Source organism: Oncorhynchus clarkii, chromosome 12 (assembly GCF_045791955.1).
Source record: "Oncorhynchus clarkii lewisi isolate Uvic-CL-2024 chromosome 12, UVic_Ocla_1.0, whole genome shotgun sequence".
NCBI lineage: Eukaryota > Metazoa > Chordata > Actinopteri > Salmoniformes > Salmonidae > Oncorhynchus > Oncorhynchus clarkii.
Genome location: NC_092158.1, coordinates 45,507,201 through 45,528,864, shown reverse-complemented (window position 1 = coordinate 45,528,864; position 21,664 = coordinate 45,507,201). Strand labels below are relative to the sequence as shown.

The window sequence follows — 21,664 nt, the reverse complement described above, 5'->3', positions numbered from 1 at the left end:
AAGAATTGCAGGAAATTAGCTTTAAAACAGCTAAATCCTGTCACGGTGGCCAACAAGGTTGCCTCTACAATTTGCGGTTAGTGACACACCACTGGGCAAGCCTCCGCCACGCCCACCACCTAAGCCCCATTTTGACCCAGAAAAAACCCTGGAAGCAAGTGTGTTGGTACCATATATTTCAAGACATTCCCGGCAAACCTCAGTCTTATCCGGCTTTGTGAAAGCATTTGATCCCCTTAGTGGGAAAAGGTAGTGGTGGACTAGAATGATCAAATCATGTTGTCAAGGTAACAGGTTGTATCGAGAACAATATGTCACACTGGGGATGCTCTTGCAAGGATTAAATCTGTAGCCCTGGCAACTCCTGAACAACTCCAGATCTGCAATGCACCCCCATCAGGATGACCAGGTAAGTGCGAGCTGTGCTGATATTTTTTGATTCAATAAATCACAATGTTTGAAACCCACAGCAAGGTGACTCAGGTCAATGCTGTTGCAAAAAAATACTTAGTTCCCCTATTGGTGTGATTTCAAACACTAGAACTGCAGCACAGCCCTATTCCTAAAATGGCACTGTCTTGCAACATGGTGAATGAAAAATAAAGGTGGAGACTACTGCAGAATCAAGAGGCATTGAGGCACCCCTTAACATAGCTCCTAATGTAACCATGGAAACCTATATTTCATGGAGTGAATCTCGCTGGAGTGGGATTGAATGAGTAGATATCTCTGCAGAGCCTTTGTAATACATTTGTATGGTTCTTCATAATATACCAAGTCTTATAATAATTATTAAAACATGAACTACTGTACAGATACTGTAAAGTATCATACTATGATCCCTAATTGTCTTTATACATCCAAACTAGTCTTGAATTTATTCAATCATTTGGATTGTTTAATATGAACTAGCTATGTAAGATTCTCAATATATGATGTGTGTGTGTTGCACATTATGTTAGTTTGGTCAGTTTCAGACAAATCAATAATGAGATTTTTAAAAACACTGTAGTCTCGTTCTAGGTAGGTAACAGCCTAAAACAGACTACAGTATTACACGGAACCACTAGTTTGGGTACCAGCAGAGCGAGGCCCAACACGGCTGAAAACATTTCTCTCTCCAGCAGGTGGCATTGTTTCACCCACAAGCAAGGAGTTTTTGTATGGAGGTCAATGAGAGAGTGTCGAATTTGTTCAACAAAAAAACAAATGTGAGGTTTCTTTGATAAAATATAATTTTCGTAATGCTTAAGTTGTTACGAGTGTACTGATAAGTAGGACACATGACAGCCCTGAAACTTTGAGAAAAAAACACATATTGAAGTTGTCGGGAGATGGCTCTGCATATTCAGGATTTGAGGCTATTAGCATATCATCTCTCTCCATTGAATACAAACGGTTGACGTCAATATTAAAAAAAGGATTACAATAATTAAGCAATAAGGCCTGAGGAGGTGTGGTATATGGCCAATATACCACGGCTATGGGCTGTTCTTAAGGGCAATGCGGAGTGCCTGGACACAGCCCTTAGCCGTGCTATATTGTCAATATACAACAAACCCCTGTGCTTTATTGCTATTATAAACTATAAACTGGTTACAAACGTAATTAGAGCAGTAAAAATAAATGTTTTGTTGTACCTGTGGTATACGATCTGATATACCATGGCTGTCAGGCAACAAAAATTCAGGGCTTGAACCACCCAGTTTATAATGAGAGTTATACAAAGAGTGGGTCTAATCCTGAATGCTGATTGGTTAAAACCGTGTTTCAGCCAGTGTCTATTCCACAAATTACCACCAGTTAAATCTATGACATGAAAATGCCTATTTACTCTGTTCCATTTGACCACACAATCCACTGTCTCATCAACCCAGGCAGGGAAGTTATACACTTGATCTACACATTATCTCACATTTATTTTAGAATAACATTTAGTTTTCAACAGCAGAGAATTGTACAAACATTGCTGTCTGTTAAAAGTGAGCACATTTTCTATGCCAGGCAAAATCGCGCCTCATTAGCTCATTGTTATGGCTGTATCCAAACAAATGTCACTACAATACAGTTTAAACAAATGCAGCTACTGTTGTTATTCTGTCTGCACTGTTTGACGTGACTGTAAATTAGCCGTAGTCTTCTAGCTAGCAAGTAAGGGATTAGAACGTTGCCAGCCAGTATGACAATGGGACATTTAGAAAGAACTGGGTTTCGTCCATTGATACAGAACAAAAAGACTTGACAGGGACGCGTCTCTTGGCAACCAAACCGATAGAAGGAACGACCAAGCGTCTCGTGAAACAACTCTAGATTTGTGTCGGGACTATATCTTGTGGAAGTATGAAATAGAATGAATAAAATCAACAACAAAAATGTGAAAATATGTCAATCATGTGTTGGTAACCCGTTGAATAAAAGTGATAATGCTCTCGAAGCCAGTGTTTGGAGGATATATTGGCACGGTTTGCCGGCCCTCGACTTCGTTTTAGGCCTAACAACACCGGTGCCATAATACTGGCTTCTCGGGCTTTATCGTATAAGTATCCACCAATCAAAAGAAAAGATGGGCGGGAGCTAGACAGAAATGACCGCATCTCTGAGTGAACCAATGATCACATATCTGATTGAACCAAGGGCCCTCTGCTTTGCGATATACTCCAGTGCAGTAGGTGGCAGTATTGCACTACATATTGATTCTAGTCAACTGTTCAAGGTTTAGAAGAAGATTCTAATAAACGTATCAGGAGAAGTGCTTCGATAACAATTAGCTATTGATGAATCTTGTTTGTCATATCACATGACTTTGTTTTGAGTTCATAGTAGCTACGGTTAAGTTTTTTTATATTCAGGGAAAAGGCTGGTATAGGTGCACGTTTGGTTACTAGCTAGCAAGCTGCTAATTTAGCGCCTTCCAACTATCACAGCTACGTTTAGCAGGCATTCCATGTCAACTTTCACGAGTAGATATGGAACACCCATGCAGTATTTTTGAGGATTTGGAACGATATGTCGTGAAAGACGTAAGAAAAGCTTTACCACCCCTCTCCATGTACTTCTGGTGTCAGTGTTTGTCAGCTAGTTGAGGGTTAGCCCTTGCGCATGACTCCATTACATTAACTTTACACAAATCGTTGGGCGAAGGCGTGTTCTTTACGGGGAATCTGACGCTCAATCTGAGGGGTTTAAGGTTTACGTTGATACACACCTTGATGTACTGTTCCCACACGCCATATCTCCATGTTACTGCGCTTGTTTACGGAAGACGAGGCAACCTACCACCTGTGCTAATTAGCACCTGTGTGTGAGCATAACTCGAAATGTAGTTTCGTCAGATTGAGGCACCCATAGAGCTGTATAGATCTGTGCAAAAGTATATATTTTTCATTTTGAATGATTCTTTGTCGCTGATGAAAGATCAGTTTCTTAAAGCCATATCACAAGTGGTGAATATTGACGTTTCTAAACGTTAAAACACAGGGTAGAGATTGTTGTGGGCAAAGCTAATGGCTGAAAACGATTGTTTTCGAGAGCAAGTTGAGGTTGAGCTTCTCTGAATTTAAACATACTGAACAAAAATAAACACAATTTCAAATATGTTGAGTTATTGTTCATATGGCTAGCGTGGTTACACGCGGTCTGTGGTTGAGGCCAGGTGGACATACTGCCAAATTCCATATAATGACGGAGGCAGTTTATGGTAGAGAAATTCACATCCAGTTCTCTAGCACCAGCTCTGGTGGACATTCCTGCAATCACCATGCAAATTGCATGCTCCGTCAACTTGACATCTGTGTCATGTGACGAAACTGCACAGTTTAAAGTGACCTCTCATTGTCCCCAGGACAAGGTGCACCTGTCTAATAATCATGCTGTTTAATCATCTTGATATGCCACACCTCTCAGGTGGATGGATTATCTTGGCATTGGAAAAATGCTAACTAATAGTGATGTAAACAAATGTATGCACAAACTGTGAGAGAAATATCAAATCAAATCAAATTTTATTTGTCACATACACATGGTTAGCAGATGTTAATGCGAGTGTAGCGAAATGCTTGTGCTTCTAATTCCGACAATGCAGTAATAACAAGTATCTAACTAACAATTCCAAAACTACTGTCTTGTACACAGTGTAAGGGGATAAAGAATATGTACATAAGGATATATGAATGAGTGATGGTACAGAGCAGCATAGGCAAGATACAGTAGATGGTATCGAGTACAGTATGTACAAATGAGATGAGTATGTAAACAAAGTGGCATAGTATAAAGTGGCTAGTGATACATGTATTACATAAGGATACCGTCGATGATATAGAGTACAGTATATACAAATCAAATCAAATTTATTTATATAGCCCTTCGTACATCAGCTGATATCTCAAAGTGCTGTACAGAAACCCAGCCTAAAACCCCAAACAGCAAGCAATGCAGGTGTAGAAGCACGGTGGCTAGGAAAAACTCCCTAGAAAGGCCAAAACCTAGGAAGAAACCTAGAGAGGAACCAGGCTCTGAGGGGTGGCCAGTCCTCTTCTGGCTGTGCCGGGTGGAGATTATAACAAAACATGGTCAAGATGTTCAAATGTTCATAAATGACCAGCATGGTCGAATAATAATAAGGCAGAATAGTTGAAACTGGAGCAGCAGCACAGTCAGGTGGACTGGGGACAGCAAGGAGTCATCATGTCAGGTATTCCTGGGGCATGGTCCTATGGCTCAGGTCCTCCGAGAGAGAGAAAGAAAGAGAGAATTAGAGAGAGCATATGTGGGATGGCCAGTCCTCTTCTGGCTGTGCCGGGTGGAGATTATAACAGAACATGGCCAAGATGTTCAAATGTTCATAAATGACCAGCATGGTCGAATAATAATAAGGCAGAACAGTTGAAACTGGAGCAGCAGCACAGCCAGGTGGACTGGGGACAGCAAGGAGTCATCATGTCAGGTAGTCCTGGGGCATGGTCCTAGGGCTCAGGTCCTCCGAGAGAGAGAAAGAGAGAAGGAGAGAATTAGAGAACGCACACTTAGATTCACACAGGACACCGAATAGGACAGGAGAAGTACTCCAGATATAACAAACTGACCCTAGCCCCCCGACACATAAACTACTGCAGCATAAATACTGGAGGCTGAGACAGGACGTATGCATATGTATGCATATGAGATGAATAATGTAGGGTAAGTAACATTTATATAAGGTAGCATTGTTTAAAGTGGCTAGTGATATATTTACATCATTTCCCATCAATTCCCATTATTAAAGTGGCTGGAGTTGAGTCAGTGTCAGTGTGTTGGCAGCAGCCACTCAGTGTTAGTGGTGGCTGTTTAACAGTCTGATGGCCTTGAGATAGAAGCTGTTTTTCAGTCTCTCGGTCCCAGCTTTGATGCACCTGTACTGACCTCGCCTTCTGGATGATAGCGGGGTGAACAGGCAGTGGCTCGGGTGGTTGATGTCCTTGATGATCTTTATGGCCTTCCTGTGACATCGGGTGGTGTAGGTGTCCTGGAGGGCAGGTAGTTTGCCCCCGGTGATGCGTTGTGCAGACCTCACTACCCTCTGGAGAGCCTTACGGTTGAGGGCGGTGCAGTTGCCATACCAGGCGGTGATACAGCCCGCCAGGATGCTCTCGATTGTGCATCTGTAGAAATATGCTTTTGTGGGTATTGAAAATTCCAGGGATTTTTATTTCAGTTCATGAAACATTTAGCATGTGTTTTAAAAATTGTTCAGTGTAAAAAATGCTATCTAGCTAGATAGGATGCTAATAGATTTAGCTACTTGGCCATTATTTTACTAGCTTGCATCTTATGCTAGGACAGATGAAAGGGAAAACATTATATCATTATCATATCTTTGCTACTAACTAGTCTAGCTCTAGGTAGGCATACATTATATGAAAAGGTTCAAATGTGCAATGGATATTAATCTGAGTATGGATATTTACATTTTTAGGCTCCACCAACGGTTTACTACATTCCAGATTTCATAACAGAGGATGAGGAGTCTCAACTATTACAACAGGTAATGGAATACAAGGGAAGGGGGTGACAGATGCACTACACATGTTTAGGTATAACATCAACTAGACATGACATCATGAAATGCCTTTATTCTAATGCTGTTCCAGGTGTATAAGGCACCAAAAACGAAATGGACACAGTTATCCAACAGAAGGCTCCAGAACTGGGGTATGTCAGTGATTTATAACTGAATGTGAGGTGAACTGGAAATGATGACTGCTGGGTGAAATGCTATTCTTACAAGTATGTACTTTTAATACAGGTGGGCTGCCTCGTCCGAAAGGGATGCTTGGAGAGAAGCTTCCTGATTGGCTCCTGAAGTACTGCGAGAGAATATCTGCTCTTGGTGCATTTGCTGGGAAGACTGCCAATCATGTGCTGGTGAATGAATACAAGCCAGGGGAGGGAATAATGGTATGGTCCTCACATCAGCTTCAGTCATTAGCACTGTGTGATAACACCAATATTCTTGTGCACTTTTGTGTGTGTGTGAAAATAAGCGTTCAATACATTCCATCGGGTGTGGTACTTCTCTGCTTTTGTGTCATTGTTAATTTTGTACAGTACCAGTCAAAAGTTTGGATACCTACTTTATTTTTACTATTTTCTACATTGTAGAATAATACTGAAGACTTCAAACTATGAAATAACACATATGGAATCATGTACTAACCAAAAAAGTGTTAAACAAATCAAAATATATCTTAGATTCTTCAAAGTAGCCACCCTTTGCCTTGATGACAGCTTTGAACACTCTTGACATTCAATGCTTTTCCAAAAGTCTTAAAGGAGTTCTCACATATGCTGAGCGCTTGTTGCCTGCTTTTCCTTCACTGCGGTCCTACTCATCCCAAACCATAACCATCTCAATTGGGTTGACGTCAGGTGATTGTGGAGGCCAGGTCATATGATGCAGCACTACATCACTCTCCTTGGTCAAATTGCCCTTACACAGTCTGGAGGTGTGTTTTAGGTCATTGTCCTGTTGAAAAACAAATGTTAGCCCCACTAAGCACAAACCAGATGGGATGGCGTATCACTGCATTATGCTGTGGTAGCTGTGCTGGTTAACTGTGCCTTGATTTCTAAATAAATCCGTGTCACCAGCAAAGCACCATCACACCACCTCCCCCATGCGTCACGGTGGGAACCACACATGCGGAGAGCATCCGTTCACCTACTCTCACAAAGACACAGCGTTTGGAACCAAAAATCTCAAATTTAGACTCAACAGATCAAAGGACAGATTTCCACCTTCTAATGTCCATTGCTCGTGTTTCTTGGCCCAAGCAAGTCTCTTCTTCTTGTTGGTGTCCTTTAGTCGTTGTTTCTTTGCAGCAATTCAACCATCAAGGCCTGATTCACGCAGTATCCTCTGAACAGTTGATGTTGAGATGTGTCTATCATCAGAATCCATATATATATATTTTATATTTTTAACCTCAATTTCAACATACTCTCCTCACCCAATACCAATGTGATATGGATCTGAAATTTTCTATGCTTTAGAACCGGAACCCCCAACAGAAGCTAGCCAGCTAACTAGCTAGTAGTCAGTTAGCCACTGCTAGCGGTTATCAGCTAACCTCAGCCCGGTCAACTCCTGCCAATCTGCACAGCGCTATTCAACCCAGAGCATATCAGACTGCTTTTTCTCTACCACATCTCCGGATTCCTACCGTAAGCTCTGAACCTTTTCACCTGGCTTATCGCAGCTAGCAAGCTGCTATCCGAGAGGCTACTCCTGGCTAACGTCTCTGTCCCGAAGCAAGCACCAGTTACCCTGGAGCTAGCCTCGTGCTAGGCCCATCTCCCAGCTAGCTGAAGAGGTCCATCAGCAACTTCTTGGGCTACAATACCTATTTTGCCAATTGGCCTGGACCCCTTTTACTGCCGACACGGAGCCCCGCCGATCCATCAAGATCCTACTGACGTAATCCGCCCGAGGGGGTTTCAACAGGCTCCTCAGTCGCGACGTCCCCTGAAGCCCCACCTGCTAGCTCCGGCCCGCTAGCTGTCTGAATTGCTGTGTCCAGCTCGCCTAGCTATTCACTGGACCCTATGATCACTCGGCTACGCATGCCTCTCCCTAAGGGTCAATATGCCTTGTCCATTGCTGTTTTGGTTAGTGATTGTCTTATTTCACTGTAGAGCCTCCAGCCCTGCTCAATATGCCTTAGCTAGCCTCTTTGTTCCACCTCCCACACGTGGGGACCTCATTTGGTTTAAATGATGTCTCTAGAGACAAAACCCCTCTCGTCACTCAATGCCTAGGTTTACCTCTACTGTATTCACATGCCACCATACCCTTGTCTTAACATTATGCCTTGAATCTATTCTTCCGCTCCCAGAAACCTGCTCCTTTTACTCTCTGTTCCAAATGCCCTAGACGACCAGTTCTTAAAGCCTTTAGCCGTATCCTTTCCAGAAACACCTTTCCAGAAACAACTCCCTCACTGTTGCCGTTTGTTAAAGACCACCTTCAGCCCCGAGCTGTGCCCTGGACACCATATGTGAATTGATTGCCCCGCATCTATCTTCAGAGCTTGTACTCTTAGGTGACCTAAACTGGGACATGCTTAACACCCTGGCCATCCTACAGTCTAAGCTAGATGCCCTGAATCTCACACAAATTATCAAGGAACCTACCAGGTGCAACCCCAAATCCGTAAACACGAGCACCATCATAGATATCATCCTGACCAACCTGCCCTCTAAATATACCTCTGCTGTCTTCAACCAGGATCTCAGTGATCACTGCCTGTGTGACCACCTGACGCGATGTTATCTTTCTGGCTCATTTTTCAAAATAAAAGCCTGAAACTATGTCTGAAGACTGTTGACACCTTGAGGAAGCGATAGGAAAAGGAATCTGGTTGATATCCCTTTAAATGGAGCAATGGGAGGCTATGGAACATGGAGCTTTCAAAATAGAAGCCACTTCCTGGTTTGATTTTTCTCAGGGTTTCGCCTGCAACATCAGTTCTGTTATACTCACAGACAATATTTTGACAGTTTTGGAAACTTTAGTGTTTTCTATCCTAATCTGTCAATTATATGCATATTCTAGCCTCTGGTCCTGAGAAATAGGCCGTTTACTTTGGGAACGTTATTTTTCCAAACATAAAAATAGTGCCCCCTAGCTTCAAGAGGTTAACAACTGATTTGCTCAAACGCAGTAAGAAGGAAAGAAATTCCACAAATTAACTTTTACCAGGGCACACCTGTTAATTGAAATGCATTCCAGGTGACTACCTCATGAAGCTGGTTGAGAGAATGCCAAGAGTGTGCAAGGCTGTCAAGGCAAAGGGTGACTACTTTGACTAATCTCAACTATAAAATACATTTAGTTTTGTTTAACACTTTTTTTGGTTACTACATGATTCCATGTGTTAGTTCATAGTTTTGATGTCTTCACTATTCTTTTACAATGTAGATAATAGTGAAAATAAATCAAACCCTTTGAGTGAGTAGGTGTTTCCAAACTTTTCACTGGTACTGTATATGACCAGCACCTGGTAGGTGGTGATTTGGCTACTGCTTACTGCGGGGGGTTGGTTGTGTGTGTGTTGTCACAGCCCCATGAGGACGGGCCTCTGTACCATCCCACAGTGACGACCATTAGCCTGGGCTCCCACACATTGCTGGACTTCTACAGGCCCATTAGCGCCCAGGAGGTAAGCTCCCAACACAGCACTGTCTGCTCTCATTAATAAATATGTGAATAGATGCTAACATGTAATAATAATTCATCTATGGAGCACATTTCACACGTGCAATATACAGATGCAGTGCATTCGGAAAGTATTTGGACCCCTTGACTTTTTCCACATTTTGTTATGTTACAGCCTTCTAAAATGGACTAAATACAAATAATCAGCTCAGGTGCATCCTGTTTCCATTGGTCATCCTTGAGATGTTTCTGCAACTTGATTGGAGTCCACCTGTGATAAATTCAATTCATTGGACATGATTTGGAAAGGCACACACCTGTCTATATAAGGTCTAGAGGTCGACCGATTATGATTTTTCAACGCCGATACCGATTATTGGAGGACCCAAAAAAAAGCCGATACCGATTAATCGTCTTTTTATTTTTTTATTTTGTTTACATTTTAATTTAAAAACAAAATTGTATATATATATATGTGTGTGTGTGTGTGTGTGTAATAATGACAATTACAACAATACTGAATGGACAACGAACACTTTTATTTTAACTTAGTATAATACATCAATAAAATCAATTTAGTTTCAAATAAATAATGAAACATGTTCAATTTGGTTTAAATAATGCAAAAACAAAGTGTTGGAGAAGAAAGTAAAAAGTGCAATATGTGCCATGTAAAAAAACTAATGCTTAAGTTCCTTGCTCAGAACATGAAAGCTGGTGGTTCCTTTTAACATGAGTCTTCAATATTCCCAGCTAAGAAGTTTTAGGTTGTAGTTATTATAGGACTATTTCTCTCTATACCATTTGTATTTCATATACCTTTGACTATTGGATGTTCTAATAGGTACTTTAGTATTGCCAGCCTAATCTCGGGAGTTGATAGGCTTGAAGTCATAAACAGCGCAATGCTTGAAGCATTGCGAAGAGCTGCTGGCAAACGCAGGAAAGGGCTGTTTGAATGAATGCTTACGAGTCTGCTGCTGTTGCCTACCACCGCTCAGTCAGACTGCTCTATCAAATCATATACTTAATTGTAATATAATAACACACAGAAATATGAGCCTTAGGTCATTAATATGGTCAAATCTGGAAACTATCATTTCGAAAACAAAACGTTTATTCTTTCAGTGAAATATGGAACCGTTCCGTACTTTATTGACGGGTGGCATCCATAAGTCTAAATATTGCTGTTACATTGCATAACCTTCAATGTTATGTCATAATTCCGTAAAATTCTGGCAAATTGGTTCGCAACGAGCCAGGCGGCCCAAACTGTTGCATATACCCTGACTCTGCGTGCAATGAACGCATGAGAAGTGACACAATTTCCCTAGTTTAATATTGCCCGCTAACATGAATTTCTTTTAACTAAATATGCAGGTTTAAAAAATATCCTTCTGTATATTGATTTTAAAAAGGCATTGATGTTTATGGTTAGGTACATTCGTGCAACAATTGTGCTTTTTTTGCAAATGCGCTTTTGTTAAATCATCCCCCGTTTGACAAAGTTGGCTGTCTTTGTTAGGAAGAAATAGTCTTCTGACAGTTTACAACGAGCCAGGAGGCCCAAACTGTTGCATATAGCCTGACTGCTTGCACAGAACGCAAGAGAAGTGACACAATTTCCCTTGTTAATAGAAATTCATGTTAGCAGGTAATATTAACTAAATATGCAGGTTTAAAAATATATACTTGTGTATTGATTTTAAGAAAGGCGTTGATGTTTATGGTTGATGTTTATGGTTGGGTACATTGGTGCAACGACAGTGCTTTTTTTTGTGAATGCGCTTGTTAAATCACCTGTTTGGCGAAGTAAGCTGTGATTCAATGATAAATTAACAGGCACCGCATCGATTATATGCAACGCAGGACAAGCTAGATAAACTAGTAATATCATCACCATGTGTAGTTAGATTTTTTATAAGATACGTTTAATTCTAGCTAGCAACTTACCTTGGCTCCTTGCTGCACTCGCATAACAGGTAGTCAGCCTGCCACGCAGTCTCCTCGTGGAGTGCAATGTAATCGGCCATGATCGGTGTCCAAAAAATGATGATTACCGATTTGTTATGAAAACTTGAAATCAGCCCTAATTAATCGTCCATTCCGATTAATTGGTCGACCTCTAATAAGGTCCCACAGTTGACTGTGCATGTCAGAGCAAAATCCAAGCCATGAGGTCAAACGAGCTCCGAGACAGGATTGTGTTGAGGCACAGATCTGGGGAAGGGTACAAAAAAAATGTCTGCATCATTCAAGAACACAGTGGACTCCATCATTCTTAAATGGAAGATGTTTGGAAAAACCAAGACTCTTATTAGAGCTGGCCGCCTGGCCAAACTGAGCAATCGGAGGAAAAGGGAGGTGACCAAGAACCCAATGGTCACTCAGACAGAGCTCTAGAGTTCCTCTGTGGAGATGGGAGAACCTTTCAGAAGGACAACCATCTCTGCAGCATTCCACCACTCAGGCCTTTATGGTAGAGTGGCTAGCTGGAAGCCACTCTTCAGTAAAAGGCACATGACGGCCTGCATGGAGTTAGCTTCTCTGGTCAGACCAGCTTCTCTGGATGACACCAAGATTGAACTCTTTGGTCTCACGTCTGGAGGAAACCTGGCACCATCCCTACAGTGAAGCATGATGGTGCCAGCATCATGCTGTGGGGATATTTTTCAGTGGCAGGGACTGGGAGACTAGGCAGGTTTGAGGGTCGCCCGGACTTGAACCCGATCGAACATCTCTGGAGAGACCTGAACATAGCTGTGCAGCGCCGCTCCCCATCCAACCTGACAGAGCATGAGAGGATCTGAAGAGAAGGGGAGTCACTCCCCAAATACAGGTCTGCCAAGCTTGTAGTGTTATACACAAGACTTGATGCTGTAATCGGTGCCAAAGGAGTTTCAACAAGGTACTGAATCAAGGGTCTGAATACTTACGTAAATGTCATATTTCAGTTAAATTTTATATACATTTACAAAAAAAAAGTTTTTCTGTCATGTTGTATTGTTTGTAGATTGAGGAAAAAAAGTTTTGAATCAATTTTAGAATAATGCTTTAATGTGAAAAAAGTCAACATGTCTGAATACTTTCCGAATGCACTGTTTATACAGACACTAGATGGCATGCAGACTTATAGTATTACACGACAGTATTACTGGGTCATTCCACGACAAGAGTGCCTGTTGCGTCCTTTATATATTTTAAGAAGAAATTGTGCACCAATAGAGCTTGCCAGTTTGTAGTCCTAAAATACGTTTAAACGTTACCTCTGGTTCGTTCCGCCATCCTTATCGGAAAAAATGAATGGGGAAAGAATAGGTGTTTTGGAATAAGCGCAGAAAATGTCTGAGATTAACACAGGCTTAGGAGATATTATTATTTTTTTAAATCTATGAGATGATAGTCAGTTAACATTACCTTTTATGAATTATGAAGCGTTTTTGTGATTTAAAAAAATATATATTATTACTAAAAATGATTCAATTCACAAAGTTCGCTGATGAAGATGATCTTATAGAACAAAACATGTAAGATCTCCTCAGCCTGTGTTTACCACAGACCTTTATTTCCAAAACTCTACAAAAATGCCATTCATTTTCCTCATAGGCTTTGTCCAACGAACCGTGGCAGAGTTAGTGCCTACAAAAAGAAGGCATTTATATTTCTTTCAACAGAATTTTTAAAAGCCTGTTATTAAATGGCACCCCAATTAATATATAGACCACATGGAGAATTCAAAATCTTTTTTTATATGAATAATGGCTTGCTAAAGTGCCAAAATGCAGCATTTTGACACGTCCCTCCATCAACCCTGTCACTTCTTGGAAGACTTTAGCCCAACGAATCCCCAAGCGTCTCCATCATTGTAAAGCCATAGTTATTTTGTTGCTTTGACAGTCATTTTTTAAGAATTTATTTAATGTGATTAATTTACGTCTGTCCCTCGTTTTAAAGGTAGACTCCGCTACACTACCGTTCAAAAGGTAGTGTAGCTGAATATCTACATAGGCGGCCCATTATCAGCAACCATCACTCCTGTGTTCCAATGGCACGACGTGTTAGCTAATCCAAGTTTATCATTTGACAAGGATAATTGATCATTAGAAAACCCTTTTGCAATTATGTTAGCACAGCTGAAAACTGTTGGTCTGATTAAAGAAGCAATAGAACTGGCTTTCTTTAGACTAGTTGAGTATCTGGAGCATCAGCATTTGTGGGTTCAATTACAGGCTCAAAATGTCCAGAAACAAATACCTTTTTTTTGAAACTCGTCAGTCTATTCTTGTTCTGAGAAATGAGGGCCATTCCATGCGAGAAATTGCCAAAACTGAAGATCTCATACAACGCTGTGTACTACTCCCTTCACAGAATAGCCTAGAAACTCTCTAACCAGAATAGAAAAAGGAGTGGGAGGCTACGGTGCACAACTGAGCAAGAGGACAAGTACATTAGTGTCTAGTTTGAGAAACAGACACCTCACAAGTCCTCAACTGGCAGCTTTATTAAATAGTACCCGCAAAACACAAGTCTCAACGTCAACAGTGAAGAAGCGACTCCGTGATGCTAGCCTTCTTGGCAGAGTTCCTCTGTCCAGTGCCTATGTTCTTTTGCCCATCTTAATCTTTTATTTTTATTGGCCAGTCTGAGAGATGGCTTTTTCTTTGCAACTCTGCCTCGAAGGCCAGCATCCCAGAATCGCTTCTTCACTGTTGACGTTGAGACTGGTGTTTTGCGGGTATTATTTAATGAAGCTGCCAGTTGAGGACTTGTGAGGCATCTATCTTTAAGGTCAACCCTGTTACGTGAACTGAACTCTTGTTTTAATATGGTGAAATTCTTCCATTTGGGAAAAAAATTCAACAGAAACCGTCAAAATGTAATGCTCATCATATAGGAGTGGCAGATAGCTTAGTGGTTATAGCGTTGGACTAGTAACCGAAAGCTTGACAAGGTAAAAAGATCTGTCGTTCTGCCCCTGAACAATCAAGTCAAATCAAAGTTTATTTGTCACGTGCGCCGAATACAACCTTAGAGTGAAATGCTTACTTACAGGCTCTAACCAATAGTGCAAAAAAGGTATTAGGTGAACAACAGGTAAGTAAAGAAATAAAAACAACAGTGAAACGACAGTGAAAAATAACAGTAGCGAGGCTATATACAGTAGTGAGGCTATAAAAGTGACGAGGCTACATACAGACACCGGTTAGTCGGGCTGATTGAGGTAGTATGCACATGTAGATATGGCTATGCATACATGATGAACAGAGACTAGCAGTAGCGTAAAAGAGGGGTTGTTGGGTGGTGGGAGAGAATGCAGATAACCCGGTTACTTAATGTGTGGGAACATTGGTTGGTCGGGCCAAATGAGGTAGTATGTACATGAATGTATAGTTAAAGTGACTAAGCATATATGATAAGCAGAGAGTCGCATCAGCTTAAAAGAGGGATTGGGGGGAACACACAATACAAATACACCGGGTAGCAATTTGAATACCTATTCATGGGGTCTTATGGCTTGGGGGTAAAAACTGTTGATTACTTTTTGTCCTAGACTTGGCACTCCGGCACCGCTTGCCATGCGGTAGTAGAGAGAACAGTCTATGACTGGGTTGGCTGCTTTCTTTGACAATTTTTAGGGCCTTCCTCTGACACCGCCTGGTGTAGAGGTCCTGGATGGCAGGCAGCTTTGCCCCAGTGATATACTGGGCCAATAGCACTACCCTCTGTAGTGCCTTGCGGTCGGCGGCTGAGCATTTGCCGTACCAGGCAGTGAAGCAACCGGTCAGGATGTTCTCGATGTTGCAGCTGTAGAACCTTTTGAGGATCTCAGGACCCATGCCAAATCTTTTTAGTTTCCTGAGGGGGAATAGGCTTTATCGTGCCCTCTTCACGACTGTTTTGGTGTGTTTGGACCATTCTAGTTTGTTGGTGATGTGGACACCAAGGAACTTGAAGCTCTCAACCTGCTCCGCTACAGCCCGGTGGGGGCGTACTTGGTCCTCCTTTTCCTGTAGTCCACAATCATCTCCTTAGTCTTGGTTACGTTGAGGGTTAGGTTGTTATTCTGGCACCACCCGGCCAGGTCTCTGACCACCTCCCTATAGGCTGTCTCCATCGTTATCGGTGATCAGGCCTACCACTGTTGTGTCATCTGCAAACTTAATGATGGTGTTGGAGTCGTGCCTGGCCATGCAGTCGTGGGTGAACAGGGAGTACAGGAGAGGACTGAGCACACACCCCTGGGGGTTCCAGTGTTGAGGGTCAGCGTGGCAGATGTGTTGCTACCTACCCTCAACACCTGGGGGTGACCCGTCAGGAAGTCCAGGATCCAGTTGCAGAGGGAGGTGTTTAGTCCCAGGATCCTTAGCTTAGTGATGATCTTTGAGGGTACTATGGTGTTGAACGCTGAGTTGTAGTCAATTAATAGCATTCTCACATAAGTGTTCCTTTTGTCCAGGTGGAAAAGGGCAGTGTGGAGTGCAATAGAGATTGCATCATCTGTGGATCTGTTTGGGCGGTATGCAAATTGGAGTGGGTCTAAGGTTTCTGGGATAATGGTGTTGTGAGCCATTACCAGCCTTTCAATGCACTTCATGGCTAACGACTTGAGTGCTATGGGACTGTAGTCATTTAGGCAGGTTGCCTTCGTGTTCTTGGGCACAGGGACTATGGTGGTCTGCTTGAAACATGTTGGTATTACAGACTCAATTAGGGACATGTTGAAAATGTCAGTGAAGACACCTGCCAGTTGGTCAGCACACGTCCTGGTAATCCGTCTGGCCCCGCAGCCTTGTGAATGTTGACCTGTTTAAAGGTCTTATTCACGTCGGCTACGGAGAGCGTGATCACACAGTCGTCTGGGAACAGCTGATGCTTTAATGCATACCTCAGTGTTGCTTGCCTCGAAGCGAGCATAGAAGTGATTAAGCTCGTGTCACTGGGCAGCTCGTGGCTGTGCTTCCCTTTGTAGTCTGTAATCGTTTGCAAGCCCTGCCACATAAGACGAGCGTCGGAGCTGGTGTAGTATGAATCAATCTTAGCCCTGTATTGACGCTTTGCCTGTATATGGTTCGCCGCAGGGCATAGCAGGATTTCTTATAATCTTCCGGGTTAGAATCCCGCTCCTTGAAAGCAGCAGCTCTACCCTTTAGCTCAGTGCTAATTTTGCCTATAATCCATGGCTTCTGGTTGGGGTATGTACGTACAGTCACTGTGGGGAGGACTTCCTCGATGCACTTATTGATAAAGCCAGTGACATTTGTGGTGTACTCAATGCCATCGGAAGAATCCCGGAACATGTTCCAGTATGTGGAAGCAAAACAGTCTTGTAGTTTAGCATCTGACCATTTTTTTATAGACCGAGTCACTGGTGTTCCTGCTTAAATTTAGCTTGTAAGCAGGAATCAGGAGGATAGGGTTGTGGTCGGATTTACCAAATGGAGGGAGAGCTTTGTACGCTTCTCTGTGTGTGGAGTACAGGTGAACTCAAATTTTTTTTTCCTCTGGTTGCACATTTAACATGTTGATAGAAATGAGGTTGAACTGATTTAAGTTTCCATGCATTAGTCTCCGGCCACTAGGAGCGCCGCCTCTAGGTGAGTGGTTTCCTGTTTGCTTATTTCCAAGGCAGTTAACCCACTGTTCTTTCATTGAAAATAAGATTTTTTTCTTAACTGACTTGCCTAGTTAAATAAACGTTAAATAAAAAATGGAGTAAAAGCAGATGAGCTGGTTCTCTTTTTGGACAGTTTCTTGTGTTTTGTATTGGAAAACTGAGCGGTTCGAGCATAACACATCAACCCTGTTATCTATCCATGGATAGACAGGCTAGAAATGTTTCAACAATTACATTTTTGGGGGTGTAGAGCGCGTTCAATTTCCACTCGCTGTTGCACACAACAAGATTCTAGTCCCCATGTCATAAAGGGATTCAGGGCTGATTTTTAAGAATAAATTGTCAACCCTGTTACTTTATTTGGCACTCAATAGACTCTTACTATAGTTTATTTAACCTCTTAAAAAGGGAAATTGTTTTTATGAAGTTGAACATGTGCTCTTCTTGACAATGTTATGAGGTGATTTATTATAATAATTTACACTTCTCAAAATAAGTTACACTTCTCAAAAGGCACCGAATTGGTGGAACTTGTTTACTAACGTCTTGTCACTCACTTCATCCCCAGCTGGATGAGGTGCCACAGACTGAGGAGAGCCGCTACCTCCTGTCTCTGCTGGTGCGGCCGCGGAGCCTCCTCATCCTCCAGGACGACATGTACCAGCGCCTCCTCCACGGCATCCAGGGGACGCACCACGACTCTCTCACTGAAAGGGTGGCCAACCTGCTCGCTGCCGGGGTCCTGCCAGGGGCCACATTAACCCGAGGCACCAGGGTGTCCCTCACCGTGCGTCACGTGCCCATAGTCATGAGGGCCAATCTGCTCCTGGGCAGGAAATGACAAGAGGAAGTGACATTTGAGGACTTGGGAAAAAATTGACACCATGATACAGACTGACTTGATTATGTAATTCATTGTCTGCCAAGGAAAAGTTTAAATGGGATCCTTGGGATGTCCCAAATTTCAAACGGGTAGGGTTGTTGCAGTGGATATATTACCGCCACACCGGCAGTCATTAGTCATGGCTGCAGTAAAGTTTCACATGGCAACGGTCACGGTAATCTCCTCTGTGTTCTGGACATGTGTTGGTAGCAGGGCCTTAAATGTGTAATTCACTAGCCACGTTGGCAGGTGGTAATACTCAGGGCTCTACAGTGTGAGCATTTCATAAAAATAGTTAAGTATGGGCACAAGTGCCAGTTGTGATTTATACCAAAATAAATGCCATTTTGTTTTATATCTGGTAATGCACAATGAAATCTGAATCCTAACGTTATAGCTATCCCACCTCGCACAGCAATGCTGCCTGTCTAGGGGGCTATGAGCACCATGTGTGAAGTGCTAAAAGGTTTGTTTTTAGAAGCAATGCGCACAGGAATAAAAGTTGGTCTAATTTACTCAATTCAACTACAGTGAGACGGTCCCCGTTTTTCTTGGCTATTGACATTGTTTTGTTCACAAACAAGGTTTATTTTTAATGTTGGAGTTTGCTTCCACTGCTAGCAAAAACAGACATTGTCAGATTCTACTAGTGAGATTCTCACAGGCACACATGACTTGAGTGGCCCTGTTACCAAGGTAACCTTAAATGGGCAGCAGAATTATTTTTTCTGCTATTTTGGTTCAAAGGTCACAGAATATTAACTCAGTCAATATATAACATTCTTACTAGTAATACATTTGTTTTAGAAACATTACTAAGCATGCTCATGTTTTTTTTGTGTGTAATTATGCAAAGCTATATTTTGTCTGGTAAAAAATCTGAGTGGCTAGTAGATTTAAAAATAATAATAATTATACCTGCCACAGTGGCTGGTATACAGAAAAGTTTGTTTTAGGCCTTGGTTGGTAGTACCCAAATTGCTAATGACCTTCAGGTAACCAATGGCCTGGTACTCAGGGCTCTATTGTCCTTCTAACCACTCTGACATCAATGCAAATGCAGTTGAAAATCACAAACACTTATCTTCAAAACAGTATTGTGCTTTTAAAACTCACCTCACTGTGATGATCAATTTGAAGAAAGAATTTCAACAACAGGTTGAAACTGAGTGGAAAACATGGTCGTCGTTTCAAAGCCCAACACAATGAAATGGACAGCACTTTCTAAGGTGATGGTTAATTCAAAACATACATACACATATTCAAGCTTACGCATATGCAAGGCTAAAAAGGTTTAAAAAACAAATTAAAATGATTGTGCCGTTATACAATATATAGCCTACCACATATTATGCATGGCAGAAAAACATAAAACAAAACTGATTTCAGATGTAATTGGTCTAGCCTACACTTCAAAATGAAACAAATTCTAGTAATTGCCTTTTGAGTGTGGACTGTATTATTATGCATACTGGATGGACTGGTTGCCTTGTGCTACACACCAAACTTTGTCCACGAGTCTAGGAGAGAACGTATAGGCTTAGGCGATGCTGTTGGTTCATTGATTGTGCAGGGCGGCTTACGGAGTTAGCCTACAATTATAGTGATGTTGTATTTGATTTTTGAAAAACCTAGTGCATTCTTTATATTTTCATTATTTATTAGGCTTACACATGACCTTTTAGCTATAGAGAATCTCACCACTACAGCTCTTCTCTCCTACATTCCTTTCTCAGCCATGCAGAGAGAGGGGCTGTCAACGGTTGAATTAAATGTTTTGTTGTGAAAACATGTTAGTATCGATGTTCCCCAACAGATTTTACTTGGTTTCCCAAATTAAGCAATGGGTTGCTGCAGGAGCAGGGTTGGAGAGCCCATGGCATACAGTTTGGGCGGAATATCACCTGTCACACTGCGAGTGCATGCTCCTCAAACAGTGATTGATGCGTGGAGTGAAGTAAGGGTTCTTATAAGCCCAGACATTTCTATATGCAACCCCGTGTGAAAGCAAAGTTTTTGTGGTTGCCACTAAAAAGAGGATCCCTGCTGCTACTATATTTATTTCTTAGCTGCTCATATTAAGCACATGCTCTGCTAGAAAACTGAAGTAGCCTACCCAGCATCATTGGAGAAAAAAAATATATTGAAAAGTGGCCTCCATTCGCTATTGGAGTACATACGGATGATGTCTTCTTTCCCCTGCCCCTGTTCTTGCCCATTTGATAACTGGCCCTTCTTAAATCAAAACTAGTTTTGCACATTAAAGATTCAATTGAGAAAAGTATGATTGGTGAAAATATGATCACTTGATGAGAGAACAGCTGTGCAGCCTAAGGCAAGGAACAGAGCGCAAGCATTTTTTGCGACTCTCATCAGTAGCCTGTAGTTGCATCATGCAGCCCATATATTTTTTCTTGGGACATTTTTAAGGTTTGTATCATTCACAATTGTTGCCAAATTACTCAATCTAGCGAATATGAACTGTTTCATATGATCACATCCGACGGCTCCGACACTCGTCGGATGTGGAACACCTATGTGAGAATTCTGTTCATTGACTACAGCTCAGCGTTCAACACCATAGTACCCTCAAAGCTCATCACCAGGCTAAGGATCCTGGGACTAAACACCTCCCTCTGCAACTGGATCCTGGACTTCCTGACAGGCCGTCCCCAGGTGGTGAGGGTAGGTAGCAACACATCTGCCACGCTGATCCTCAACACTGGAGCTCCCCAGGGGTGCGTGCTCAGTCCCCTCCTGTACTCCCTGTTCACCCATGACTGCATGCCCAGGCATGACTCCAATACCATCATTAAGTTTGCTGACGACACAACTGTGGTAGGCCTGATCACCGACAACGACGAGACAGCCTATATAGGGAGGAGGTCAGAGACCTGGCCGGGTGGTGCCAGAATAACAACCTATCCCTCAACGTAACCAAGACTAAGGAGATGATTGTGGACTACAGGAAAAGGAGTACCGAGCATGTCCCCATTCTCATCGACGGGGCTGTAGTGGAGCAGGTTGAGAGCTTCAATTTCCTTGGTGACCACATCAATAACAAACTAGATTGGTCCAAACACACCAAGACAATCATGAAGAGGGCACGACAAAGCCTATTCCCCCTCAGGAAACTAAAAAGATTTGGCATGGGTCCTGAGATCCTCAAAAGGTTCTACAGCTGCAACATCGAGAGCATCCTGACCGGTTGCATTACTGCCTGGTACAGTAATTGCTCGGCCTCCAACCGCAAGGCACTACAGAGGGTAGTGCGTACGGCCCAGTACATCACTGGGGCAGAGCCTGTAAGTAAGCATTTCACTGTAAGGTCTACCTACATCTGTTGTATTCGGTGCACGTGACAAATAAACTTTGATTTGATTTTACGCACAACATAGCCACTTCATAATCGCACTCACTCCCGAATGGGAAAAATATCCTTATTCCACATTTGTTGTTTAACCTTTGAGTCGAT

The 21,664-nt window shown here is 42.3% G+C and overlaps 1 protein-coding gene across 1 annotated transcript; it reads left to right on the top strand.

Moving 5' to 3' along the window:
- Window positions 1-2,719: 2,719 nt before the first annotated feature.
- On the top strand, window positions 2,720-19,522 carry LOC139423253 (alpha-ketoglutarate-dependent dioxygenase alkB homolog 6-like). Its single transcript, XM_071175063.1, has 6 exons — window positions 2,720-3,020; window positions 5,951-6,019; window positions 6,126-6,186; window positions 6,281-6,432; window positions 9,597-9,695; window positions 17,875-19,522. The coding sequence occupies exons 1-6, from the start codon at window positions 2,967-2,969 to the stop codon at window positions 18,145-18,147; spliced, it is 708 nt and encodes a 235-aa protein (XP_071031164.1). The 5' UTR covers window positions 2,720-2,966; the 3' UTR covers window positions 18,148-19,522.
- Window positions 19,523-21,664: the final 2,142 nt, after the last annotated feature.